This window comes from Haliaeetus albicilla, chromosome 17 (genome assembly GCF_947461875.1).
Source record: "Haliaeetus albicilla chromosome 17, bHalAlb1.1, whole genome shotgun sequence".
NCBI lineage: Eukaryota > Metazoa > Chordata > Aves > Accipitriformes > Accipitridae > Haliaeetus > Haliaeetus albicilla.
In genome coordinates this window covers 21,139,707-21,161,737 of record NC_091499.1, presented here as the reverse complement: position 1 = coordinate 21,161,737, position 22,031 = coordinate 21,139,707, and the positions used below count along the sequence as shown (strand labels likewise).

Below are 22,031 nucleotides of genomic sequence, written 5' to 3'. Positions count from 1 at the left end.
CTGTATACATTCCTTTCTTTCTGCTCTGCCGTGATTACTTACCAGAGCTTATTTTACACTGGTCCAGATGAAAGCAGTTCAGATGAAGGGAAACAGTCAGCCTGTTTGAACATTACAGATATGAACCTACACAAGGGCACATTGTGCTCCCTCTGTCATTCCGCTGCAAACCTTTTGCACAATGTAAGCAATTTGTTACATTATTGTATTCCTCGGGTTTATGAAGAAGGACCAGACATCTTAATTCATCAGCAAAGAAAAAGTGTAAATGATCGCCACAGGATTTTAACTTTCTCAACCGGTCAAAAATTCAAACCACTTTTTTTTTTTCTCCCCCCTCTCCTTCCCCGTCTTGGATGATAGCAGCCAACTGTCCTACCAAAAACGCATAGTATACATAGCATAGTTTACATTGAAAGGTGACCTGTGTTTTGCGAAAGGTTCTGCCACCAGCTATCTCGCTCTCGACCAGAAATCACATGGGTTCAAAATGCCATTTCTACCCACTTTTAATTTTTAAGTCAGCTGAAATCTTGAGGCTTCTAACCTTAAGCAGCTACCCACGATTAAAAAAGAGAGACTCTCTACATGAAGGTTAACGACAGTGCTTAATACCAAAGCATTAGTTTAAAATTGTGTAATTTTTCTCCTTCACACAATGTTGTTTTTGTTTCTTCCTCACCCTTTCAGACAAACATCTGTTATACTGTAGAAGAACAACTATCTCCCAAACCGCTGAGTGTGCCTGCAGCCAAAGTAAACAAAACAAACCCAGAGGATCCAGCACAGTCAGCCTTTATATCCAGCCAGGATAACATTTCACATGTTTTGATTAAAATTAGCTAATTTGTAATTCTAGAACCTATGAAACTTAAAAGCTGCAATCCATATAGATCGCGTTAGGCGATGCTCTAAGGGGCCAATGCCCTATACTACAGACGTCTGCAGTCCTCAAAACCATGTGGGATTACAATGAGCAATGACCCTTGCTGTTCCGTGCCTGCACAGAGCCCTCTCCGAAAATAGGATGTGCCATATATCTCGCAAGGAATAATAGCGCTCCTCGGGACCCAAAACTAGCACGGTCTGTTTCCAAAAAGATGCACCGACACGTTATTTTGTTCCTTCCCCTAATACTACTCTTGTCTACATTTCCAGTTGATGCGCACGCAGAACTGTGTACACGCTCATTACGCAGGCAGCAGGAGCAAGAACGCCTGCCTTAGGCAGGAAAGGGCACCTAACCGAAATTAGTGGTGTGCAAAAGAGGGGAGAGGGGAGGGGACTGTGCATTCCCGTTCAATTTTACATGGGAAGATCAATGCTCCGGAAAGCAAAGGGGTTTTCGCTAGGCATCGTGCCTATTTACATGCTCGCCTATATGGTACACGTACTATGTGAATGCGTGACATTTTCCAGGCAGTCCTCCACTTACAATCAGCCTTTTAACAAATTACGTGTTCAAATTAAATGACAGCAGCTTTATCTCATAACCAGACTATGCTGTTTTAGTCACTTTATCTGCACATTAAACAACAACAACAAGTTCAGCCGAAGTCTCGCAATACGTCGTTCCCAACTTTGGGGAATTAGAGACGTAAACCAAACGGACACGGAACAGACACGGAAAACAAGACGCAAAAACCCAGGACCGCTCAAGCCCGGAGCAGCGACCTAATGATAAAAGAAGCCCCGAAATAACGGGTTTTTTGTGCGATCGCAGCCATCCTAACATCTGGAGCGGCCGCCTGAAGCGCACAGCTGGACTGGCACCGGCTCCTATCCGGCAGGACAGCCTCTCCGCACGACAAATACACTTCCACGCAAAGCAGCCCGCGGCCAGCCGCCCTCCCGCAACACCTCTGCCGCCGTGACGAACTGCGAAGCGGAGCACGGGAAAGCAGAGGAGGAGGCGAGAGGGAGAAGGAGAGAAAAAGGGGTCTCCGCGCTCAAGTGCGAGAAGGATGCGCGGCTCAGACCGTAACATTTCACTTTGACAATTTAATTACACGGTTGCAGCTGGCTACTGAAAAAGGAGAGAAATACAGTGTTTAAAAGAGGTCCCTTTCTTTCCTAACTTTAGGGCTTCCCAGCTACCTGAGGGGATGGCTATAGAAAGAAAAAAAAAAAAAAAAGAAAGAAAAAAAAGAAAAAAAAAAAAAAGGCTCGTCACTGGCACCCAAGGAGCTTAAAAGCCCAAGGAGGGAGAGTTATTTTAAAAAAAATAAATAAATCAAAGCTGGTCAATGAACAGGATTTGCAGCCTGTGAATTCGTCTCTGTTTTCAGCCCAGGAGGCGGAGTTGAGACACATTCAGTGCATCCTACAAAAAAAAAAAAATGACAAGAGATCCTTTCTTATTTCATCGCCATGCACGGAGGCGGGAGGGGGGGCGCGGGGGGGGACCCCCGCTCCCTTCCCCATCACGGGCACCTACCTTCATCTCCTCGTTGATCTCCCGCTTCACCGGGTGAGCCGGCTTCCTGCTCCTTTTATTTTCGGGAGGTCTCCCTTCTTTCTCCATTTCTGCCATTTTTTGCGCCTACTTGGTGGTGGAGATGAAATGGCTGCTGGTGCTCTGGGGGGGCCGGGAGGGGCGCGGGGGGGGGCGGCGGCGGCGGCGGCGGCGGCGGCGGCGGCGGCTCTCAGTGGTGGCAGGCGGCGCCGCGGAGGGCCCGGGGGGAGCGCGGCGGCGGCGGCGGCGGTGGCGGCGGCGGCGGCGGGCGGGCGGGGGGCGCGGGCGGGCAGGGGCGCGGGTGCCCCGGCGAGTCAGCCATCTTCTGCCTCGCCGCCGGCCTGCATGGGAGCGGCGCGGCGCGGCGGGGCGGCGGGGCGGGCGGGCGAGAGGCAGCGCGGAGCGAGCCGGCCCCGCGCCTGCTGTGGCGCTGCTGGCGGGCTGCCGCGGAGGGGGCGGCGGAGGGAAGGGGGAGGCCGGCCTCGGCCCGCCGGCGGGCGGGGCTTGCCGCCACCGAATCGGCCGCCGCTGCCCGCCATGGGAGCCGGGGGGGGGGGGGGGGGAGCGCCGCGGCGAGCACCGGGCGGAGCGGAGGGGGGCGGCGCGCCCCCGCCCCCGGCCGGCAGGGGGGAGGGGGGGCCGTGTGTGTGTGTGTGCGCGTGTGTCCGTGTGTGTGTTTGTGTGTCCGTGTCCGTGTGTCCCACGCACAGGCGGGGGGTCCGCCCGGCCTGCCCCGCACCCCCCCCGCTGCGTGGCCGGCCCCCCGCGCTCCCCCGGCGCCCGTCCCGTCCCGGTGCCGGTGCCGTCCCGTCCCCGCCGCGGTCAGACGGGGCTCTCCGCCGTGCCGAGGTCTGGTTACTCCTCTTCCCCCCCCCCCCCCCCTTTATCCGCGCCCGGGAGGTGAGGATGAATGGTTCGGTGGGACGCGCTTCAGCGGCGAGGTGCCGGATTACAGTACGCGCTGCGGGGGATACATTGATTATTCCTGGGTTGTGCTTTCCCGCTCCCCGGCAGTCCCTAATTACCCGATACAATACGGTACGGTACGGGGGTGTCCATTGTTCCGTTAGTCAAAATTGTAATTGTACGGGGTCTCTCGCTATGATTGCGGTACACCTTAAAATTATAATCTTTTTTTTTTTTCTAAAAAAAAAAACCCACGGTTGAAAGATAAACTGCGTTCCGTGTGGGTATGAGTAGGCTCCCCATAAAAATCTCTGTTTAGGCTGTCAAAGATAAGTTCGTTTTGCGTGCAACAATGTCTAATTTACATTCTCTGTTTCTGAAGCTTAAATCACTGACATTTTTCAGTATGAAAAGTTGAGCAGAACTCCTTTGCTCGTTTCGTGACTAAAATGAGCCTTGCTTGCCTGCTTCAGATGGCAGAGCGATTAGAGACACGGAGCGCGTTTTCCCCTGTGGCATGGAGAATGGGAAGAAACTGGGATTTTGCATAGTCTCAGCTGTGAGAGCAGCGAGCATCAAAAGGCAAGATAGCAACCAGACTTCAGTCTGTAAAATCCTAGAGCTCATCCACAGCGGTAAGGTCACGGCCGTTGTGAAGCAAAGGTGCTGCCACTCCCCTCGCTGCCTGAAAGAATTAGGCAGATGTTGGAAAAAAACAGATCTGATTGTTCGTTTTCGCAGAGCGGCAGGACCTCGCGGAGACCCTCGAGAAGGCTCTGCCGGCAGCGAGGAGCTGCAGGAGTCAGCCGCAGAGAGGGTCATGCCATGGGCTCGGTCCGTTCTGCGCACCCCAGGAACACAAGGTCTGGCCTCAGACTCACCAGCAGCAAGCATGAGAAGAAGCTGAGATCTATTTGTTTCTCGTCTGTAATATTTTAAAATACAGTGAGATCTGAAACTTGGGGAAACTGACTTGCGACTCTACAGGTAACCTCCAAAGGATGGTGCTTAATAAGGGAGTTTCCCTCCTTCTGCGCCCCATCACCACCGGCGACCTCATCTCTATGATTTGTTCGCCGTATTCTATCACAAACAAATCGGTACGGTTGAGCTCTCATTCAAGTATGGGAGATATTCCCAGAATCTCAAGGTATTCTCTCACACAGTAGGGATAAGACAGGCAATGCAAGGGGAAGGCTACACAATCTCATGTAGCCTCGGAGCTCTTTGAAACCTTTAGCTGGAAAAAGCAAGCCAACCTCAGACAGCTATTCTGCTTTGAATCACCACTACCTTGCTGGTACATGAAGCCATTCTGATGAAAAAGGCAAAATTCATTCTCGTATTAGGCACGTATCACTAGTTTCTCTGTAGAGCTGATAGCAGAGTTTTAATGAAAACCCTAGAACTTCTGCTAAAGAGAGTATTGCCTCAAATGGTTCTTGTTCCGTGAAACATAAGAAGGCTACTTCTCAACCCTTACTATAGATATTGTAATAAAGCACTGTTTCGCTGCATAAATTTAACAGGCTGAGTTGATAATCTGACAAAAAGATTCATCCCAAACTCCCAACATAAACAGAATTTCCTTTAGTATTGGAAGGGACTCTGGAGAGTGTATCTGCAAGCCCAAATGGTGCGAATTGTCTTCAGCAGGTTCCAGTGAGTAGACCAAAACGAACATCTTCAGGATCAAATCTGTCATTCCAGTTTTCCTCACTAACGGCTGAAGGTTTGGTTGTAAATTTAAGCACTTTCCGCCCCTCTTGCTACCAATTCTGAATACTGATCCTCGCTTCTTGATCACCAAAACCAGTGGCTTTCAGTTAGGGTTTTTTTCCGGTATTTTTCCAAATATTTTTGAATGGAGACGTGAACTTATGCCTCCTGACGGTAGGCTCACTTTTCTCAGTTACTTCTGGTAAGCTCCTTAAAAACAGCCTCCAGTCCCCCAGTACCTCATCAACCACCAGATGAAAGCCATGGTCTTAGAGCATATCCTGTTTTTCTCAGTTTCTAGTACAGGCTTGGGATGGATACAAAAGTTCTACCTCTCTGTGTCCTAATAATAGTATCTCTTCATCTGACAGCAGATTATTTCTGCAACTGTCACGATTCCTACTTTTCTAGAGCTGTTATTACCTTTATATGTTGCATATTATTATACTACATATTCTTGGGAAGTTGTTCTTCTAGTGATAGCATATGGAGGACCATCAACTGTCAACACAGAAGTTCATGCATTTAGAGTGCTCAGTCGTTATCTGACACACATCGTAGGTACCAAAATAAGTTTTGGAAACCGTCTAATTATTCCACTTGTTACTGGGGAGGGAATGACTAACAAAAAGGAACACTTTCAGGTTTTAATGGTAGCTCATGAACTCGTAAGGGGAGACAGAATATCAGAATCTATGGAAGCCATAAATATGTCAGTTGTACAATGGCATTGATCTGAACGTCTCCAAAAAGTTATGAGAAAATAAATCTGATATTTACATTATGGAGACCCTAACATTAAATACATATACTGAACTGTGACAGCACATATTTCTTGCGTGAAAACCTGTATTTTTGGTAAAGAAACCTGGTTCAGTAGTGCTTGATGTGGATTCTGCAAACATCTTAAACAGGTGAATAAAGGTGGCTGATTGGATCAATAGGGCTGCTCGCATTTAGTCTACCAGACAGCGATACTGGGGTACATGGTATCAGAAGGCAGTTACCAGCCAAAGATGAAATCCTGATCCTGTGGAAATCAGTGATGATTCTCCTCCTGAGTTTAGTTAGACCAAATTCCTTGTGAAATTTCCAAGCTGATTTTAAATCAGTCTATTATATAGTGTGCATTGGAAAGCAAGAATCCCATTTTCTTTAAAAAAAAACCAAACCAGCAGGGTTTTCAAAATACAATTCTGTTCTCATTCAACGGAAAACTAAGAAAATGAGGGGGGAAAAGCTTCATACTCCTTATTGTAACTCATCTTGAAAGGGAGTAGGAACTTCCCACAATGAGTGCGTGCCCTAACCACAGTGCAATAGGGTAAGTTCCTCACTGTCTTGCCTGTTGAAGGGTTTTGGGGTGGCTTTTTTTTTTTGCTTCGCTCATTGATTACTGTCAAAGTTGGGGAGAAAAAAAGCCACGTGATCTGCCTTTCGGTGGTCGCTAAGTCACCTGCGAGACTGAGGTTTGGGTCCCTGCGGTATCTGAGTCACGGCAAGACCTTAGCTTTTCCGTCCATTGCCCGAGCGCGTGTTTTATGTACAAGGCGCTTTGCCAAGCTCTGTATTTTCGTTCTATCGTGGCTTTGCATTTCCAGCTCTGAATTTGCACTTGGATTTTTGCAAGCGCAGTAATTTGGACCTCCGAAAAACAAATATTGTTCATAAAACAACAGGTGCGAATGAGTTGCCTAAAATAAATCGCCCCAGGTTTAATCTATATTCTATTATTCATGTTCCTATTTATTAGTATTTGCATGTTTTAAAAGGGCACCTATGCGGATACTTAGCGGAGTTGCTTTTTAGCGAACAGGGAAGCGACGCTCGGCTATAACTAAGTTCGTTCTTCAGCTTGCCTCTATTAACGCGTAACTCTCTTTAGTGTTACTACTGAGCTATTTCTTCTCGTTCTCCCCTACCGGAGAGGACGAGACAAACAACCGGGCCTGATTTCCCAGCCGGGAGATCCACAAGCGGCGCGACGGCTTCGAAGCGAAAGGTTTTACGAGGCGACGGCGTCGGAAGAGACGGCGCTCCGGGGCCACACCGCAGGCGCCGCCACGGTTGTCAAAACTGGCACAACCGGGGCCCTTAGGGCAGGGGGGAGGCGGGAGGAAGGGGCCGAGGCCCCGCGGCCCCCGGCCCGCTGTAGCGGGGGCGGACGGGGTGGGGGGGATCGTCCCTGCCCGGGACCGCGGCGGCGGCGGCCGCGGCGAGAGCTCCCCCTCCCGTTCCTCTCCCTCCCAGCACGGTGGGAAACGCGTGATGGAACCCGGGATCGCGCAAGGTGTGGAAAAGCAGAAGGCTGCGTGCGTTCGTGCACGTCTAGAGGCACGCAGGTACACCCACCCGTCCGGGGGGAAAGCAGGCTGAAGGTGAAAAGGGCGGCTCGCGGGGTTGTTTTTCCCAGATAACAGCCGCAGACGGTGCAGGCCGAAGTGAAGATGCGGCTCTTAACGGCTTTCTCTTAATATTGCTGGTAATTTACCTTATTGTTCCCCGCTTGCCAAGGTGTTGGCAGCTCTCCATCAGGTTGCTTAGTAATGCCAGTCACCGTGGAAAACGTGTGTCTACGCAGCCTTTCACAAGCTAACCTATTCCCATTTCACCTGTACCTGAGGTGAAGCCATAATAAACAGCAATTTAAATTCAGGTATTTGGTTTGCTGAAGTGTTTAATTAAACAAAGAAATTCATTGTATGTGTTCACAGAAAAGTACCATTACATTGATTATTATTTTTTTTTTGTGAACTGGAAACGTTCCTTTGACTTTTTGCACGACACGCTAAGGTGATAGATTATTTACGCCATCAGAAGCAAATAAATGCACTGAATACTTAAAATATTGGCTCCCAAACTTTTTTTTTTTCCGCAAGTACAGCCAGCCATTTTCAGACACATGGAAAACACACGTGAACTTCTCCTTCGCTTCAGTTCCACCCAATCCCCACTTCCACTTCAGTGATGTTATTTCACCCATACCTTTGAGAAGGGATACATTCCACTCGTTCCTGAGCTTGGACAAACGCCCACAGCATTACTCACACACAGTAGTGTCTGTACGTTCCTTTCTGCTGTGGATACTAATGTCAATCCAGAATTTCCTTAGACGATTAGAGGCTGTTCTGCAAAATGTCAAGAGGTAGCCTCTCCAAAGCAGACACAGTATGGCAGTTGAGATGGGAGTAGTGGCAGCTTTCCAAATATGAAGGCCTGGAAATGCTTGGAGGTACTTTAATATTGATGAATATTTCATTTTTTGTGCTGCTTTGGGGTGTCAGTGTCAAATCTGTACAGATTAATGGTAAGATAGGGCCTTAATACTGTTAATGCTTTTTAAAGTTCTGGCAAACAGAGAGAAACTTTATTTAACTTATTAAATCATTAATTAATGATTGCTCTTCTTGCCTGAAACTTCACGTGATTTGATAAACAGAAAGAAATGTTAACTCGTTTCTCTGGTTCTTTGTTAAATACTTCCGAGTCTTCTGTTAAAATGCCTTTTTGTTTCTTGTTTCATTTCTCATGTTCCCTACATCAAAAGTAGGCAAGGACAAGTCTTTTCCTTCTTCAGCATCAGAGAACATCCACACCATTAAAAATCAATCAATATGAAGCCTTTAAAAAAGTATCAGCAGTGCATTAAAAACCAAATTAGTAAAATATGGCCCGGACACCAGTATTGACTTCGGGGAAAAATCTTTATCATCTGTCTACTGCTACACCCTATCTATCCACTATTGTTATTCAGTGACGCTGCTGTGACGCTTTCGTATTCAATATAATGCCGAAGATCAGGTAGAGGAAAATGAAGGACCTATGGATGAGCAAGAATCTTAGACACATTATACCAGATTTGAAGTTGGCTGTGACAAACTATGCATTTGCAGCCTCTAGACTTCATTACGGTTAAGGACTGTATCTCTGAACGAAACTTGTGAATCTTTTAAAGTTCATTGGGTTCAAAACAGTGGTCTACTTGCTCTGTCATACAGGTTGGTAAGAGCATATACCTAGCCCTACTTTCTTGAGGGACGCTTATTTCCTTGTGGCTGACACCCAAAATGCTGACCTCCAACGGGTGCTTTGGAGAAGGTCTGAGGTACCTGAGAAACCCTCCTGCTCTCTCCATGTCCAGCCTGTTTCTCACATACCTCGAAAGCAGGGAACTGTCAAAGTCAGAAGCAAAACTGGTGAGGGGTGGAGACTTGCGCTCTCTGCAGCTGTAAAGCTGCCTCCAAGGTGAACTGCGAATATTTACAGTCAAGGCAAACTCATTTCTTCACCTGTCATTTCTCAACAACAGCCATTTCAACCCCTTCCCATTCTTTTACTTCTCCACGCAAAAGAAGGCTGGAGAGAGTCTTCTTGTTTTCACTTTAACAGGTAAGTCTCCCATATGCCACAATGACAGGAGAAGGGGAGAGGCTGTGTGGGATTAGGATACAGCAGAAAGATCTCCCTTCTTTTTAACTTCATTCTTTTTTTTTAATAAATCAATTGTGCTGATACATTCCTGGAAATTTTATTACAGTATTCTACATCAAGTTCTTCCTAAAAGAAAGCCCTCCTCTCTTTGTCTTTCTCTGAAGAATAGAATTTTTTACAATAAAGATAGTGGTTTATACATTTTCTTATAATCCTGTATTCCCTCTGTGAGCTTTGTTGCATGATATAGTATGTCAGTTTAAGTAACGTCTGTCAAGGGATGGAAAACAATTACAGGTTCTTTTCATTCATAAAAGTCATTCTGGAGTTTCTTCATCCTTAATTTTCTTGTCATGCTTTCAAAACATTATATCATTTTGTCCAAATTACCCCCTGCATTGCATATACAAGATACAGTGGGTTATTCTTTTCCTTCCTGGACCCAAAGAAACATGTCACGGTATCTACAGTGACATATACTAAATGATTTAGACTTGGGTAAAGTTGGACTTTGACGTGTCATTATTTGACAATTACTCTTCTACTGCAATGCTTGCTTTCCTGCCAGCATCTCACCAGAATCCTACATGACATGTGATTCAATCTCTTGATCTTCTCAGTTACATTTACATGAATTTTACACATCCTAATATGTAATGGCAATGCATTCACATCGCTGTGGCAAAAAGACTGTCAAAAAAACCCCAAACATATTTTGAGAATGTACAAGAGAAATATATTCAGGACTAGGATGTGGCACCTATTTTCAGGTAGGAAAATGTTCTTTATTCAGCAAATCAAAGAATAGCTGAGATTGGAAGGGACGTCTGGAGATGATATAGTCCAACGTCTCTGCTCAAAGCAGAGCAGGTTGGTTCTGTGTCCAGTCATGTTTTGAATATCTCCAAGGATGGAGACTCCACAGCGTCTCTGGACTGCCGGTTCCTCTGTTTTATCACCTTCACAGTAAAAACCCCTTTTTCTTATGTTTAAATGGAATTTGCTGTATTTCAGTTTGTGCCCATGTGTCCCTTGTCCTTTCAGGGAGAAGAGCCTGGCTCCACCATCTGTACTTTTCCCCCATCAGGTATTTATACACATTGATGAGATGCCCCCTGAGCCTTCTCTTCTCCTGGCTGAACAACCCCACAACTCTCTGCCTCTTCTCATACGTCAGATGTGCCAGTCCCTTCTTCATCTCTGTGGCCCTCTACTGTCCTTGTTCCAGTGTGTCCATATCTCTCTTATATTGGAGAGCCCAGACCTGGCCCCAGTACTCCAGATGTGTCTCACCAGGGCTGAGTAGAGAGGAAGGCTCACCTCCCTCAGCCTGCTGGCAGTGCTCTTCCTAATGCACCCCAACGTTCTTTGCTGCGAGGGTGCACTGCTGGCTCACGTTCAGCTTCTTGAATGCCAGGGTCCTCGGGGTCTTCTCTGCAAAGCTGCTTTCTAGCCAGTCCCACACCCATATTGCTACAAATACTATTCCTCTCTGGGTGCAGGACTTCACATTTCTTTGCTGAACTTCATGAGATTCTCATCAGCCCATTTCTCCTGCAATTTATTCAATTTGCTTTGATTTATGATCTTTTAGGTAATTAGTATAACTATTATCTGGAAAGATTTTGTTTTCCTGAACTGTGTTGCTTTCCCTAATTAAATCATGCATGTACCAGTAATGATAATAATCTATGTCTCTTACCGCCATAACCAAAAATAGATTTTGCTCAGACAGTCCTGAGAATCCTTCTCTACACAGGTAGGGTTTCTTGCCTTAAAACAGGATCAATGTGTGTATCCATCTCCACCCGAGATTCTTGAAGTCAGGTGTGGTTATCAATTTATTTTCACAACACTACTAGTTAAAGCAGACCACTCCCTTTCAGAGGGTGCTGATGGGAGACAGTCACATACAACTTCCATCCTACCCAGCCAGCCCGGCGAAGGCTTGCCACAAGACTTCAGCTTTGGGTAACTTCTGGAAGTCAAGGGTCAGGAACTCCATGCATATCTCGATTAGCATGCACTGAAATCCTGCCCACATACATGCTGTGGGCCATGCTGTGGTTTATTCCAAGTAGCACTACAGGTCCCCAGGTGCACCACCATTCCTGCAAGCTCAGGCAGCAATTCAATTGGCTTGCAGAGCCAAGGGTCTGTATTATTGCTTCCTTTCACCCCCGGAACAACGTGAGAAATTGCCTCTTGCATATTGTAAGTGTGTCACAGCTAGTGCCTTTTAAGCCCTGGTGTGAGGAGCTGTAGACTGAGGTTTATTGGCTCTACCTGAACTGCCAACACCAAAACCAGGTCCAAGGCCATCTTCAAAACCTAGCCACCCATATGATTAGTTGGGGTCTTCTTGTCTGTTGTTAACTAATATTACAACTACCAGTTAGTATTACAGCTATTTTGCAGATGCAAAATCATCAGGAGAGAGATAAAGTAACAAAACACATGTAGTTGAAGAGTCTCACGGCCTCAACTAGAACCCAGCTCTTATGTCTTGTAGGGCAGTCCTGTCACCATTAGAACATGTAATCTAACCTTCTCGGAAAAAAATGAAATGTGAGCCTCCCTTTGAACCAGCTTGACTCTGAGCTCACTCATGAAACGCCAACGACCTTTGAAAGAACACTGGGATGGCACCATTGACAGATTTTGCCTCAGTTGGCTGCAAATAAAGTTATTTGAAATAACTGCCAAAGCTGTAATTTATCAGACTTTTTCACAGATTCCACAAAGGCAAGGAAATTCAAAGTTGAAAGGCTTTCTCCAGGCAGCACATGCCAGGCATTTGTGCATGAATTGCAGGAGGGGAAATGATATGTTTCTTTTAGAGCTGTTGTTGCCATCATGGAAAGCGAACAAGCATCTGTGCTTCGGAAATCAGTGGAAGGAAGGTGTTCCGTGAAAGGGAGCATGTGGGAAAGCGGCTTAAAATGGTGAGAGTGTATGAAAGTAGCAGGAGTTCTGAATGCCATTGGGGAGAAGAACTGGAACAAGGCTGACACATGGAAAGGTGGTGAGAAAGCAAAAAGAAATGCAAAGAGGAGTACACTGAAGGGTAAAAAAAAAAGAGACTTTTGGCTAGAGAATAGGTCTGAGCAAATTCCAAGAGTGAGAGAGGAACAGAGAAAGAGGAAAAAATATAGGGCAGATGGAAAGTGTATCTATTGGATGATTGTGCAGGTGAACGTGTATGTTAAAGTTTTGGTGTGTTTTACTGTGGAAACAGATATGAAGCTGAAAATCAGATGTCCAGGCAGGACTGCTGATACAGCAATGATCTGCAGGACTGCTGATATAGCAATGATCCATACATTTATACTACAGAAAGTCTGTAAGATGACTGTCCTCTGTAGCATTTGCCACTGATCCTGAAAAAATTGGAAGACTCACATTTAGTAATATTTAATTCAAGAGGACTGCTTACCTTAAATCACCATAAGTAAGGGTTGTACTGCCAGCTCTAAGGTTCTTAATTTCACTCCGGGGCTGACGATTTCCTGTGTCACTACACTGTGAAGCTGAATCCAGAATAACAATTTCATACTTGAGTGCCCAGAGCCAGGCAGATGCTTTGCATAAAAGTGTTCTCTTGTGCGTGTGGAGTGCCTGCAGCTCCCCCCGGGAGGTGGTGGGTGCTAAGCACCTCCGAAAACCAGGTCACCGTCACTCGGGAGCTCAGAAAGGAACCGAGGTGCCAAAGTTTAAGACTAAACTTACAAGCAAGTGACATCGTCATGGAAGAGTGTGTATCTGAAGGACTGCTGTGCTTTTGGTCATTTGAATTTTGGTATGTAATAGGTATGTGTTTGTAAATCGGATGTTTGCATAGCTTGTAACACCCTCCAGAGATAATATGAGGATAAAAGAAAGAGGGAATGAGAGAGAGAGAAAAAAAGAAGATGGGGGAATTAATAAAACAGAAAGAGATGGAGATGTTGTTCAAGGCTTCTTTTAGACTAGCTTGGGCATGCCTCATGGGCTCTGAATGCAAACTAGTAGTTAGGAGGCTTAAAATAAACATAATGAAGTGGGGTTTCTTCCACATAACGCATAATAAAACTGTGGAACAAATGTCCACGGGATGTTTGGGGGAGCAAAAGTCTAAATAGCTTCGAAGAATAGTTTAGAAGAGCCAGACTTGGAAGTTCTGGAAAACAGATCCATTTTGGTTTATTAAACGTGGTAGACTTGACAGAGCATTTGGTACAAGAAGGCTCTAAAGTGTGGTAAGGTGGAAGCTGGGTGGACATACCGCAGGACATACTTCTCCGTACTTGCTTGATTTCTCATTCTCTTCCCTTAAGCATTTGGTACTGGCTTTTATCAGAGACAGGATATACTACCTTAGATGCTCCTTTCATCTGACTCAATACTTTTATATTCTATTTTGCATTAGTAACTTATGGTTTCCTTTCTATAGCTTACTTAACCGTGTTGGCCTAGATCAATTGTTCTTTCTCTTGTACAGCAGCAGTAACTATGATTGCTACAATGTTCAAATTTTAATCATTTTAGAGCATGTACTGAAGTGGCAGGCAGACATTTTAATTACAGGAATTAAAAGGAGAAGAGATGCGAGTGAGTCAAGTGCTAGGTAAAAATAAATGCATCACCCCCTTGTACCCTGAGGGTCATCACTCTTTGTCTCCAATGGATTGATAACAGGATAAATTCAAAAGCAGAGGGAATCGTACTGAAAAAACACCTATATTGAACAAAAGGGTTTACCTAGACCAGGGGAAAATGTATAGATAATACAGTATAGTATAGATGAATACCTTTGTTTATCTTGTTTTAATTTCCCCAAAGCCATTTAGTCGGTGCTACTTAAAATACGTTATTTTGTTCAGACACAGAATTACAAGGATGGATTCAAATGATTTTGTTTAACCTGGGCTTTCTAACTCAAATTTTAAAACCATTTTCTTTATCATCCAGGTTGACTTTCACATATTGAGACTTGGTTCCCAGAAAGACATTACTCTCCACCTGGTAGCAAGGTAGCGAGTGGGCACAGAGGGAGAGGACCCCCTTAGAAAACCTTTTCCTTGAGTGCTCTGGGCTTTAAAGTTGATCAGTAAACAGCAAGCCAGTGCCGAGTCTCTGGTGCGACATGCTCGTGCTGTGGAGCACTGCTCAGGGAGTGGGTAGTAGCTTTCTTGGGAACTGGATCTTTCAGGCATGCTTCAAAGGGGACTCATAAATAGAAAAGTACAGAAGCCCAGGTGGAGGTAACAAGGGCATCAGTGACTTCTGCAAAGTTTACTTCAGAAGAAATGTGCAGCCAGCCTCAGTGGAGAATACATAGCTTCCCATCTAAGTAAAAAAATAGAGAAAGACAGAATAAAGTGTATAGATCTTCTCCCCTCAAACCCAGCATTACTAGCAGAAAGAACATTTAGTATTGTATCTATGTTTTGATTATGCACGTGAATAGCAAGCAGCAAAATACAAACAACACTTCATAAATTACATATATTTAGTGCCTGAGAAATAAACATTTTAACTGAGAAATGCTTCCATTTATTTATTTAAATCCATATAAAATGTGTATGTTGTATATGTTTGCCAGTTTCCTCCTATACTATGACTTTAATACCTGGGTTTTATCACTACCTAGTAATTGTGGAATGATTTAGATAGAGTTTTTCAATCTATTTTTTCACCTAACATTCAAAATCCCTTTTTTTTCCTGCTGGATCCTCCCAAATTGCATCATATTCTGTGATTTTAAGGGATGCTGAGATAGAACTCACTGGAAAAAAAATCCATAGAAAATCTATAGATTTGTGGGGCGGGAGTTTAATAGAGGGCATGTGAGTAAGCCTTTGTTCAGCATGGCTGTCATTTCCTCTTTGCTGCATTTCACTCTTGCCCAGACCACGAACTCCTTAGGCAAGGGACCATCTCCTTTGTTCTGGTTTTGAAATGTGTCTGGTTGGAGTTTTCCACTGCTACTAGAGTTCAATTAAATACAAATAATAAATAGTTAATGGGTTGCCAAGCTGCAGAGGTGGGGCTAATCAGCTGAGGCTTCATGGGGTGGTTAATGATGGATTAGGAATGGGGGAACTGATAAAGCTGAATATTTAAAGGCTAATATTGTACAGGATGATGGATGCTTTGTCAGCTTCAACTGCATATGACCAGAACTAACATTGTGCTTATCTTCCTCCTCCTTCTTCTGTAGATTACTCGGCTCCAAAACATGGGTGTTTTGAGAGTCTCTGTCCAAATTCCCCTGAGTGGAGCACTGCCCATCAGAGGGGACGGCCTAAGAGGCTGTCTTACAATTGAAATTGGTTTGGGAGGTGAAAAAACAGTGACTCTGTGAAGGAGGGGTGTTATCAGCTGCACACTCGTCTGCTCCTGTTCCTACTCGGCTTGCTGAAATGGAGGGATTTCAATTGATTTTGTTTTCTTTGCAGTGCTGGCTGGCGAGCCAGTGAGAAGGGAGCTGTGTTCTGCAAGCGTGCAGCACAGGAGGGGCACGTCCCACTGCCTGTGCAGCGCTGCTGAGAGCTACCGGGAGCTTTGGCTTCTCATCCGTGCCATGGACTGATGAGCTACTGTATTACTGCGTTTTGTGTGCAGAGTGAAAAGGGTAACATACACCTACTCATACAAAGGATCGCTATATATCACAGCTATATTTATTTATTTGTTAAATAAAATAAAAATAATTATGCATTTATTATCGTTTATTAACCAGCAACACATCATGTTCTGATATTGGTATCTCAGTAGGTATATTTAGGCTCAAAAATTAATACCTTTCAGTGCCAAATTCTGTCCAAGGGATGTGACTCCTGCTGAAATCAACTGATGATGCTAACAGCTAAATGATGCTGTTTTTTCAGCATCTAACTATAGGATCAATAAGGCCTTCGTCCTTCTCGGTAGTCTGTCAGCTAGTAGGAAGACAGGCAGCCTTGTAGACAAGACACAGACAACGAGGTCAAGAGAAGTGGATTCTTTTCTCAGTTTGCCTTAGGGGTTTTGCAAAGCCTTGGACAAATCACACAATCTTTCTGTTAAACCTCCTGACTTCCAAAATGGAAATGATCATAACTGTCTACTTCCCCAGGATGTTATGGAGTAAATCAATTCCCTGTATGTAGGGGGGGTGGGATGGGGAAACAACTGCCTGGATGCTTTGGAAGGAACACACGTATTTTTGTTAGTTTTCATTTTTGTGAACAGCCTCGAGTGCACCTAAGCTTTAACATGTTAAAAAATTAAGCAACATCTAGAAGAAGATTTGGTTATATAGGCATGGTATAGTTAGTATAATATATTAACATTGCTGGTCTCATTCTCCTATGGAGATCATTTATTTTGGATAAGGCCAGAGTAACTATGAAAGATTGAAAGGTCAAATGTTCCCAATCAAATGAGAGTGCTTTGCAATTGTTTTACTTTAGATGGTAGTCAGGAAAATATTTCCAGATTCCATTTGTTAGAAAAGATACCCAGAGCCGGCATTAGTGGTGGCTTTGATGCATTCCCTGGTACATTAGTCCATAGCATGCTGATGTAAACAGAAGTGTCTCTTCACCTTTCATCTTTGTTCTTCAACTTTGATACTGGCCCCCTGCAGTGGCTTCTTTCTCCTCCTGGGGAGGCTTAACAAAGTCAATTGATAGAGAAGAAAAGAGCTTCATTTTTCTTCTCTACTTAAGACTCTAAAGAAATAGACACATCTATTGTACAGTCCCTGAAGCTCTTGAAATAGTGTGGGTTTTTCTTGCTAAACCTGAGGGGAAATGAGCCAAGAAAGAAGGAAAAAAAAAAAAAAGAAAAAAAAAAGCACGCAGTTTTGTCCACAACTTAAAATATAAGAAGTACATCATAATTTCACTTCTGATGTTTTTTTGGAGAGAAAAAATGAGATAGTATAAATTACAGGCAGCGCAAGCAGCATTGCCTATGATAAGTTGGTCCATCATTACCCATCATAAGACCCTGGTTTTTGATGCCTGTAACTGGCAAATATTAACTAATTTGTAATGATTTTTTCTGTGACTGGTGTATCAGCTTGAAGCTGATTTTTAAAATACTTCAGTCAGTTTGCAAAATAAGGTTGGCAAAAAATACATTTTGCTTGTGTTAAAAAATATTGTTGGACTGCATGACTGAGAAACTCCCCTATCTCCATGCTCTAAAACTGAAATTTGGCAAAGGATTTGCCAAGGATTTGATGGGTGGGGAATGTCTCAGACTGTTTCCATTAAAAAATGTAAATACAGACCTCTGGTCAGAATGGTCTTTCCACATTCTACTGTCTGAAAAGTCCAACAGTAATGGATATCTGCTGTAGGTTTACTGGGAACAGGCAGGGCTTTCCAGCAATGGCTTTTCCTAGCAACAGAGGCCTTTGTGGAGGTGAGTGCAAGAACTGAGAGAGGGTTATGCTGTTGCTCCCCACAGTCCCACCCATAAACATGTATGAAAAGAAGAAGAGTCCATGATTAGGATGCAGGCTGTGCAGACAGGAGGATGATTGGAACTTAATGAGAAAAAGATGAGGAGGCTGTGACAAGAATGAAAGAACAGTAGCCAGTAGAGATGGTGTGTGGAACTGAAGTGAAGAAGCGAGGAGGTCGGGAGAAAGGAACCATGTACTTGGACCAGGAGTCAAAAATGGACTACTGAAGTAAGACTGTTACGTTCTTAAGGGAAAGGGATGAAGGCATTGGGCTGAGAGTGAGAAACAGAGGGTCGTGGGTATTACAGAATAATCTTTTCAAAGAGTCTCTGTGGTCAAAAAAAAGCTGTGAAACTCACTGACAAAATGTGTTTTATTTCTCTGGCGATTGCTGCATTTAAAGAACATCAATCTACTGCTGGTGAATCCTGAGGAAGCTCTAGTGGCAGTGTGCAGCGTTGTGGATATCAAGGGTCTTGACCTAGTTCTAAACCATTTGGACTTAGGAGAATTCTACATAAAGGGGGCAGAAGTGTTCAGTTTCTTAGGCTGTAACACAAAGAACAGTGATTTTGAAAAGCTAAGGTCTAACATGTTAGAAAATGGTAGGTTTACTGCCCATAGTACCCTAGTTCTCCTCAGTTTATATGTATTATTTTAAGCAGACTTTAATTGCATAATCATGTTAGTTTTTCACAGAACACTTACCACATTAAGTGCAAGAATGGATATGGCTCAGGAAATGAATCAAGGAACTTGTCACCATTACAGGATGAGGTGCCTTGGTAGCTCCTCTTAAGTGCATCCCTCCGGCAATTTTCATTAACTTAGTCTTTCTGCACAGAAACATGCCATTGCTTTCTGTCATTTTTTAGACTGTGTTCATGAGCTGAAAATCTCTATTTCGCAACAGTTTGTTCTGTGACACTAGCTAACTAAACTGACTCAGTGGCAGCTCCTTCAAAGCAAAACTTTATTCTCTCAGAGATAGGCAGCAGAGAAAGCAAAGTTTTGACACCAGAACCGTAACTCTCCTGTCATCTTTCCAGGTTTTTTGCAGGTTCTCTCCATTCTAGTTTTTCCCCTCTCCAGTTTGGGAGAGGCCGCTTATGAGATGCCACATTCATGTCCAGCTGTTGTTGACTCCACAAACCCCCTTCTGTAGGGCAGTAACTTTTACAGTTTTGGTGCCCATTTTGAGTCATCTCAGGCATAAGAACAATAAACACCCCGTTTTTCAAGAGTTATTTGTGCTTTCCTGGACTGCATTTCATCCTTCTTTGTGATGGAATTGTTTTCTATTTGCACCTTCTTTTACAGTATCCTTCAATGTAACTCTTTTTAATCATGTGGAAGAATGCAAACAAAATAAAGTGACCTGTATCTTGTATTTGTAAAGGTAAAAAATGTAGCACCCTCATTTTTCACATGAATGTAGTCAATGGGACTGTTTTCTCATCAGAACTCTGCCTGATTTGTTGCAACAAAGCCTGGAAGTTATAGAAGGAGTGAATGTAAGTGATTGTAGACAGAATAGATCATATTCTTGCTGAAGTATTTGTGGAATTGAGGAAGTCACTCAAATCCAATTTCTGAAGATGGCCAGTGAATTTTCCTCCTCTGGGGTACAGAAAATCCATTCTCTGAATTCACAAAAGCTTTGGGTGCATGTAGCTGCAAAGAGGTGTCAGTGATTGCTGTGCTCAGTATAAACGAAAGACTGTATGATATACAGTAGACCACACTGCAGAATTGCAGGACCCAGAAGCCTTCAGGTGGCCACTCAAAATGAGTTGTCACTTTTGATGTTAACCATTTGGTTGAAAGTACCTCTTCAGCTCACAAGGAGGCGGTTCATAAACCCCTCAGCTGTGCCACAGCAGAGCACCATAGGACAAACCTACAAGGAAACAGAGCATGCAGTAAGGCCTACTGGTGCCACATCCCAAACAACTATGGGGAAAAAAAACCCCACCAAACCCAGAATGCCCATACACTGCAATTATCATAGAATGGTTTGGGTTGGAAGGGACCTTAAAGATCATCTAGTTCCACCCCCCCTGCCATGGGCAGGGACACCTTCCACTAGACCAGGTTGCTCAAAGCCCCATCCAACCTGGCCTTGAACACTTCCAGGGGTGGGACAATGAAAATAGAAAAATATGAAAATAGAATATGAAAAAAAAACCCCAAAATAGAAAACATGGCTGTGTAGCTAAAGACTACACGGTGAACACTTCATGTGGGAACCTGAACTCTCTTGCCCGTTGGTCTCTGTACGCAACACTGGGAGCAGACAGAGCACGTCCCTTTCTGCGGGTCATCCCCTGTCAGCCAAGGGCCCTGGCCCAGCGCGGGGAGCGCTTCTCCTCCAGCCTGGCCCTCTGCCCTCTGCCCGGCCCACACACACCGCTCTGGGAGGTGACAAGCACCGAGCGGGGAAGAGAGGCGGCAGCCCTTCACCCAGCGCAAGGGCTTAGGGTGAAGAAAAAGAGGAGATGTGCCCTGCAGGGATCAGGGCCCCTTCCCCAGGAGCCGACCTCCTTCATCCAGACACCCCTCACCTCCGACACCGCTACCCCCCGCCAAACCGCCACAGCCGTCAGGCGAGGAAGCCCTGTGGGAGGGGGAAGGGAGAGCCTTGCCGCCCTCGCTTTACGGCCCGGCGTGTTTTGCGACGCCCAAGATGGCTGCCCCCAGGGCACAATGAGCCCGCTCCGGCCGCCGCCGCCGCGGCCGCCGCGGGGTCCCGCCGCCCGGGGCTGAGCCGGCCGCTGACGGCGAGGTCCTCTGGCCGCAGCGAGCGAGGAGGGGGACTCGTCCGAGGCCGCTTGGCCTGCGGGGCCCCGCCGGGGCGAGGAACGGGAGAGAGGAGCCGGCGCCGGCGGGCCTCCCCGGGGCGGCGGGGGATGTGGGCCGCCTTGCTGCGGCGCGGGGGCCGCGGCGCCGGCGGCCTCCGGGGTCTGGCGTCGGGCGGCCCATCCTGGAGCCAGGTGGTGTCGGAGGCCGAGAAGATCGTGGGGTACCCGACGTCCTTCATGAGCCTGCGGTGCCTGCTGAGCGACGAGCTCAGCAACATCGCCATGCAGGTCCGCAAGCTGGTGGGCACCAAGCACCCGCTGCTCGACACCGCCCGGTAAGCGCCCGGCCCGACGGGGAGAAGCTGCCCACCGCCCCGCCGGCTGCGGGTCGGGGTGGGGGGGGATCCGGGGGTGCTGGGGCCTCGGCGGAGGAAAGGGCCGGCAGCCCTCCGGAGGCTTGTCAAAACTTGGGGGAAGTTTCGGCCTTCGCTAGCGGTCAGGAGCTGAGGCCTGGGTCGGTGGTCGGCACCGGGCCCTCGGGCGGGTGGGCGCCGTGGCCGTGGCTGGAGCGGGTGCCGGAGGGCGGCCGCGGAGGTGCCGTAACCCCGGCGTGTCCCCAGGGAAACCCTGCCCCGAGGTGCGGGGTTTTGCGTGGGTGGTTAGCTCTCCGCTCCAGGACCTTCGTTTCCGCAACAGGTCTCCCCTTCGGTTACTCTCAGTCGCGCAGAAGTTGCTTTGGCCTAATGCCACGCGCAAGGGATGCGTTTCCCCACGCGACGTGCAAAAATGTCCCTTGATAGTGGAAGAAGTATGGCTGTCTCGCTGACAGTTACGTGTTTTTTTAATATTAAGAACGATGTTGCGAGGAAACCAGTGGAAAAAAACGGAGGAACTAGTCAACTTCAAAGCCCAGAATGACGCTGCTCTGAACTGTGTGTTTTGTTACTACGAGCTTTAGAAAACATTGTCTGTTGTAGAATATCCAGCTGGGAGTTTTTGTATACTGTTGAGATTCTTAGGGTTGCTAAGCTGGTTATCCATACTTTCATTTTTAAGGGAAACTGGTGGAAGACTTGCATTCCTGCCAATAAGCAAAAGTTGGAATTGTTGGGCAGTGTTTTCTTTGACTGTAAAACAAGAACTGATTGGCAGTGTTTTTTTAAACAATGAAATGCCAGAGGCTTGACAAAAGAAGTGCAATTTTCCAGGGGCATTGAGTTGTGGGTTTGGGTTTTTTGGGCTGGGCTTTTTTGGGGGGGGTGAGGGGTGGTGGTTTTTG

The 22,031-nt window shown here is 46.0% G+C and overlaps 2 protein-coding genes and 2 long non-coding RNA genes across 7 annotated transcripts in view; 2 read left to right on the top strand and 2 right to left on the bottom strand.

Moving 5' to 3' along the window:
• Window positions 1-2,981, bottom strand: part of SOBP (sine oculis binding protein homolog) — a 119,248-nt gene extending 116,267 nt beyond the window's left edge. The window contains exon 1 of one of the 3 annotated variants that reach the window (XM_069804981.1): window positions 2,438-2,981. In XM_069804981.1, the coding sequence (XP_069661082.1) occupies window positions 2,438-2,533 (96 nt within the window). In that variant the 5' untranslated portion in view covers window positions 2,534-2,981. The remainder of the gene's footprint in view (window positions 1-2,437) is intronic. The other 2 variants (XM_069804983.1, XM_069804982.1) reach the window with 2 other exon arrangements.
• Window positions 2,373-9,572, top strand: LOC138689571 (uncharacterized). 2 transcript variants are annotated; one of them, XR_011328447.1, is made up of 3 exons: window positions 2,373-2,470; window positions 3,767-3,996; window positions 4,103-9,572. It is a non-coding gene; the product is annotated as an uncharacterized lncRNA (long non-coding RNA). The 2 variants fall into 2 exon arrangements; XR_011328449.1 differs by having other exon boundaries at window positions 2,377-2,470; window positions 3,835-3,996.
• A 3,297-nt stretch (window positions 9,573-12,869) lies between these two features.
• On the bottom strand, window positions 12,870-20,622 carry LOC138689570 (uncharacterized). The gene is made up of 3 exons (XR_011328446.1): window positions 20,516-20,622; window positions 18,660-19,851; window positions 12,870-14,839 (listed from the first exon to the last, which is right to left on the bottom strand). It is a non-coding gene; the product is annotated as an uncharacterized lncRNA (long non-coding RNA).
• The window catches only part of PDSS2 (decaprenyl diphosphate synthase subunit 2), a 122,667-nt gene continuing 121,073 nt past the window's right edge, over window positions 20,438-22,031 (top strand). Inside the window, exon 1 of the mRNA XM_069804984.1 lies at window positions 20,438-21,087. Within this exon, the coding sequence (XP_069661085.1) occupies window positions 20,450-21,087 (638 nt within the window). The 5' untranslated portion in view covers window positions 20,438-20,449. The remainder of the gene's footprint in view (window positions 21,088-22,031) is intronic.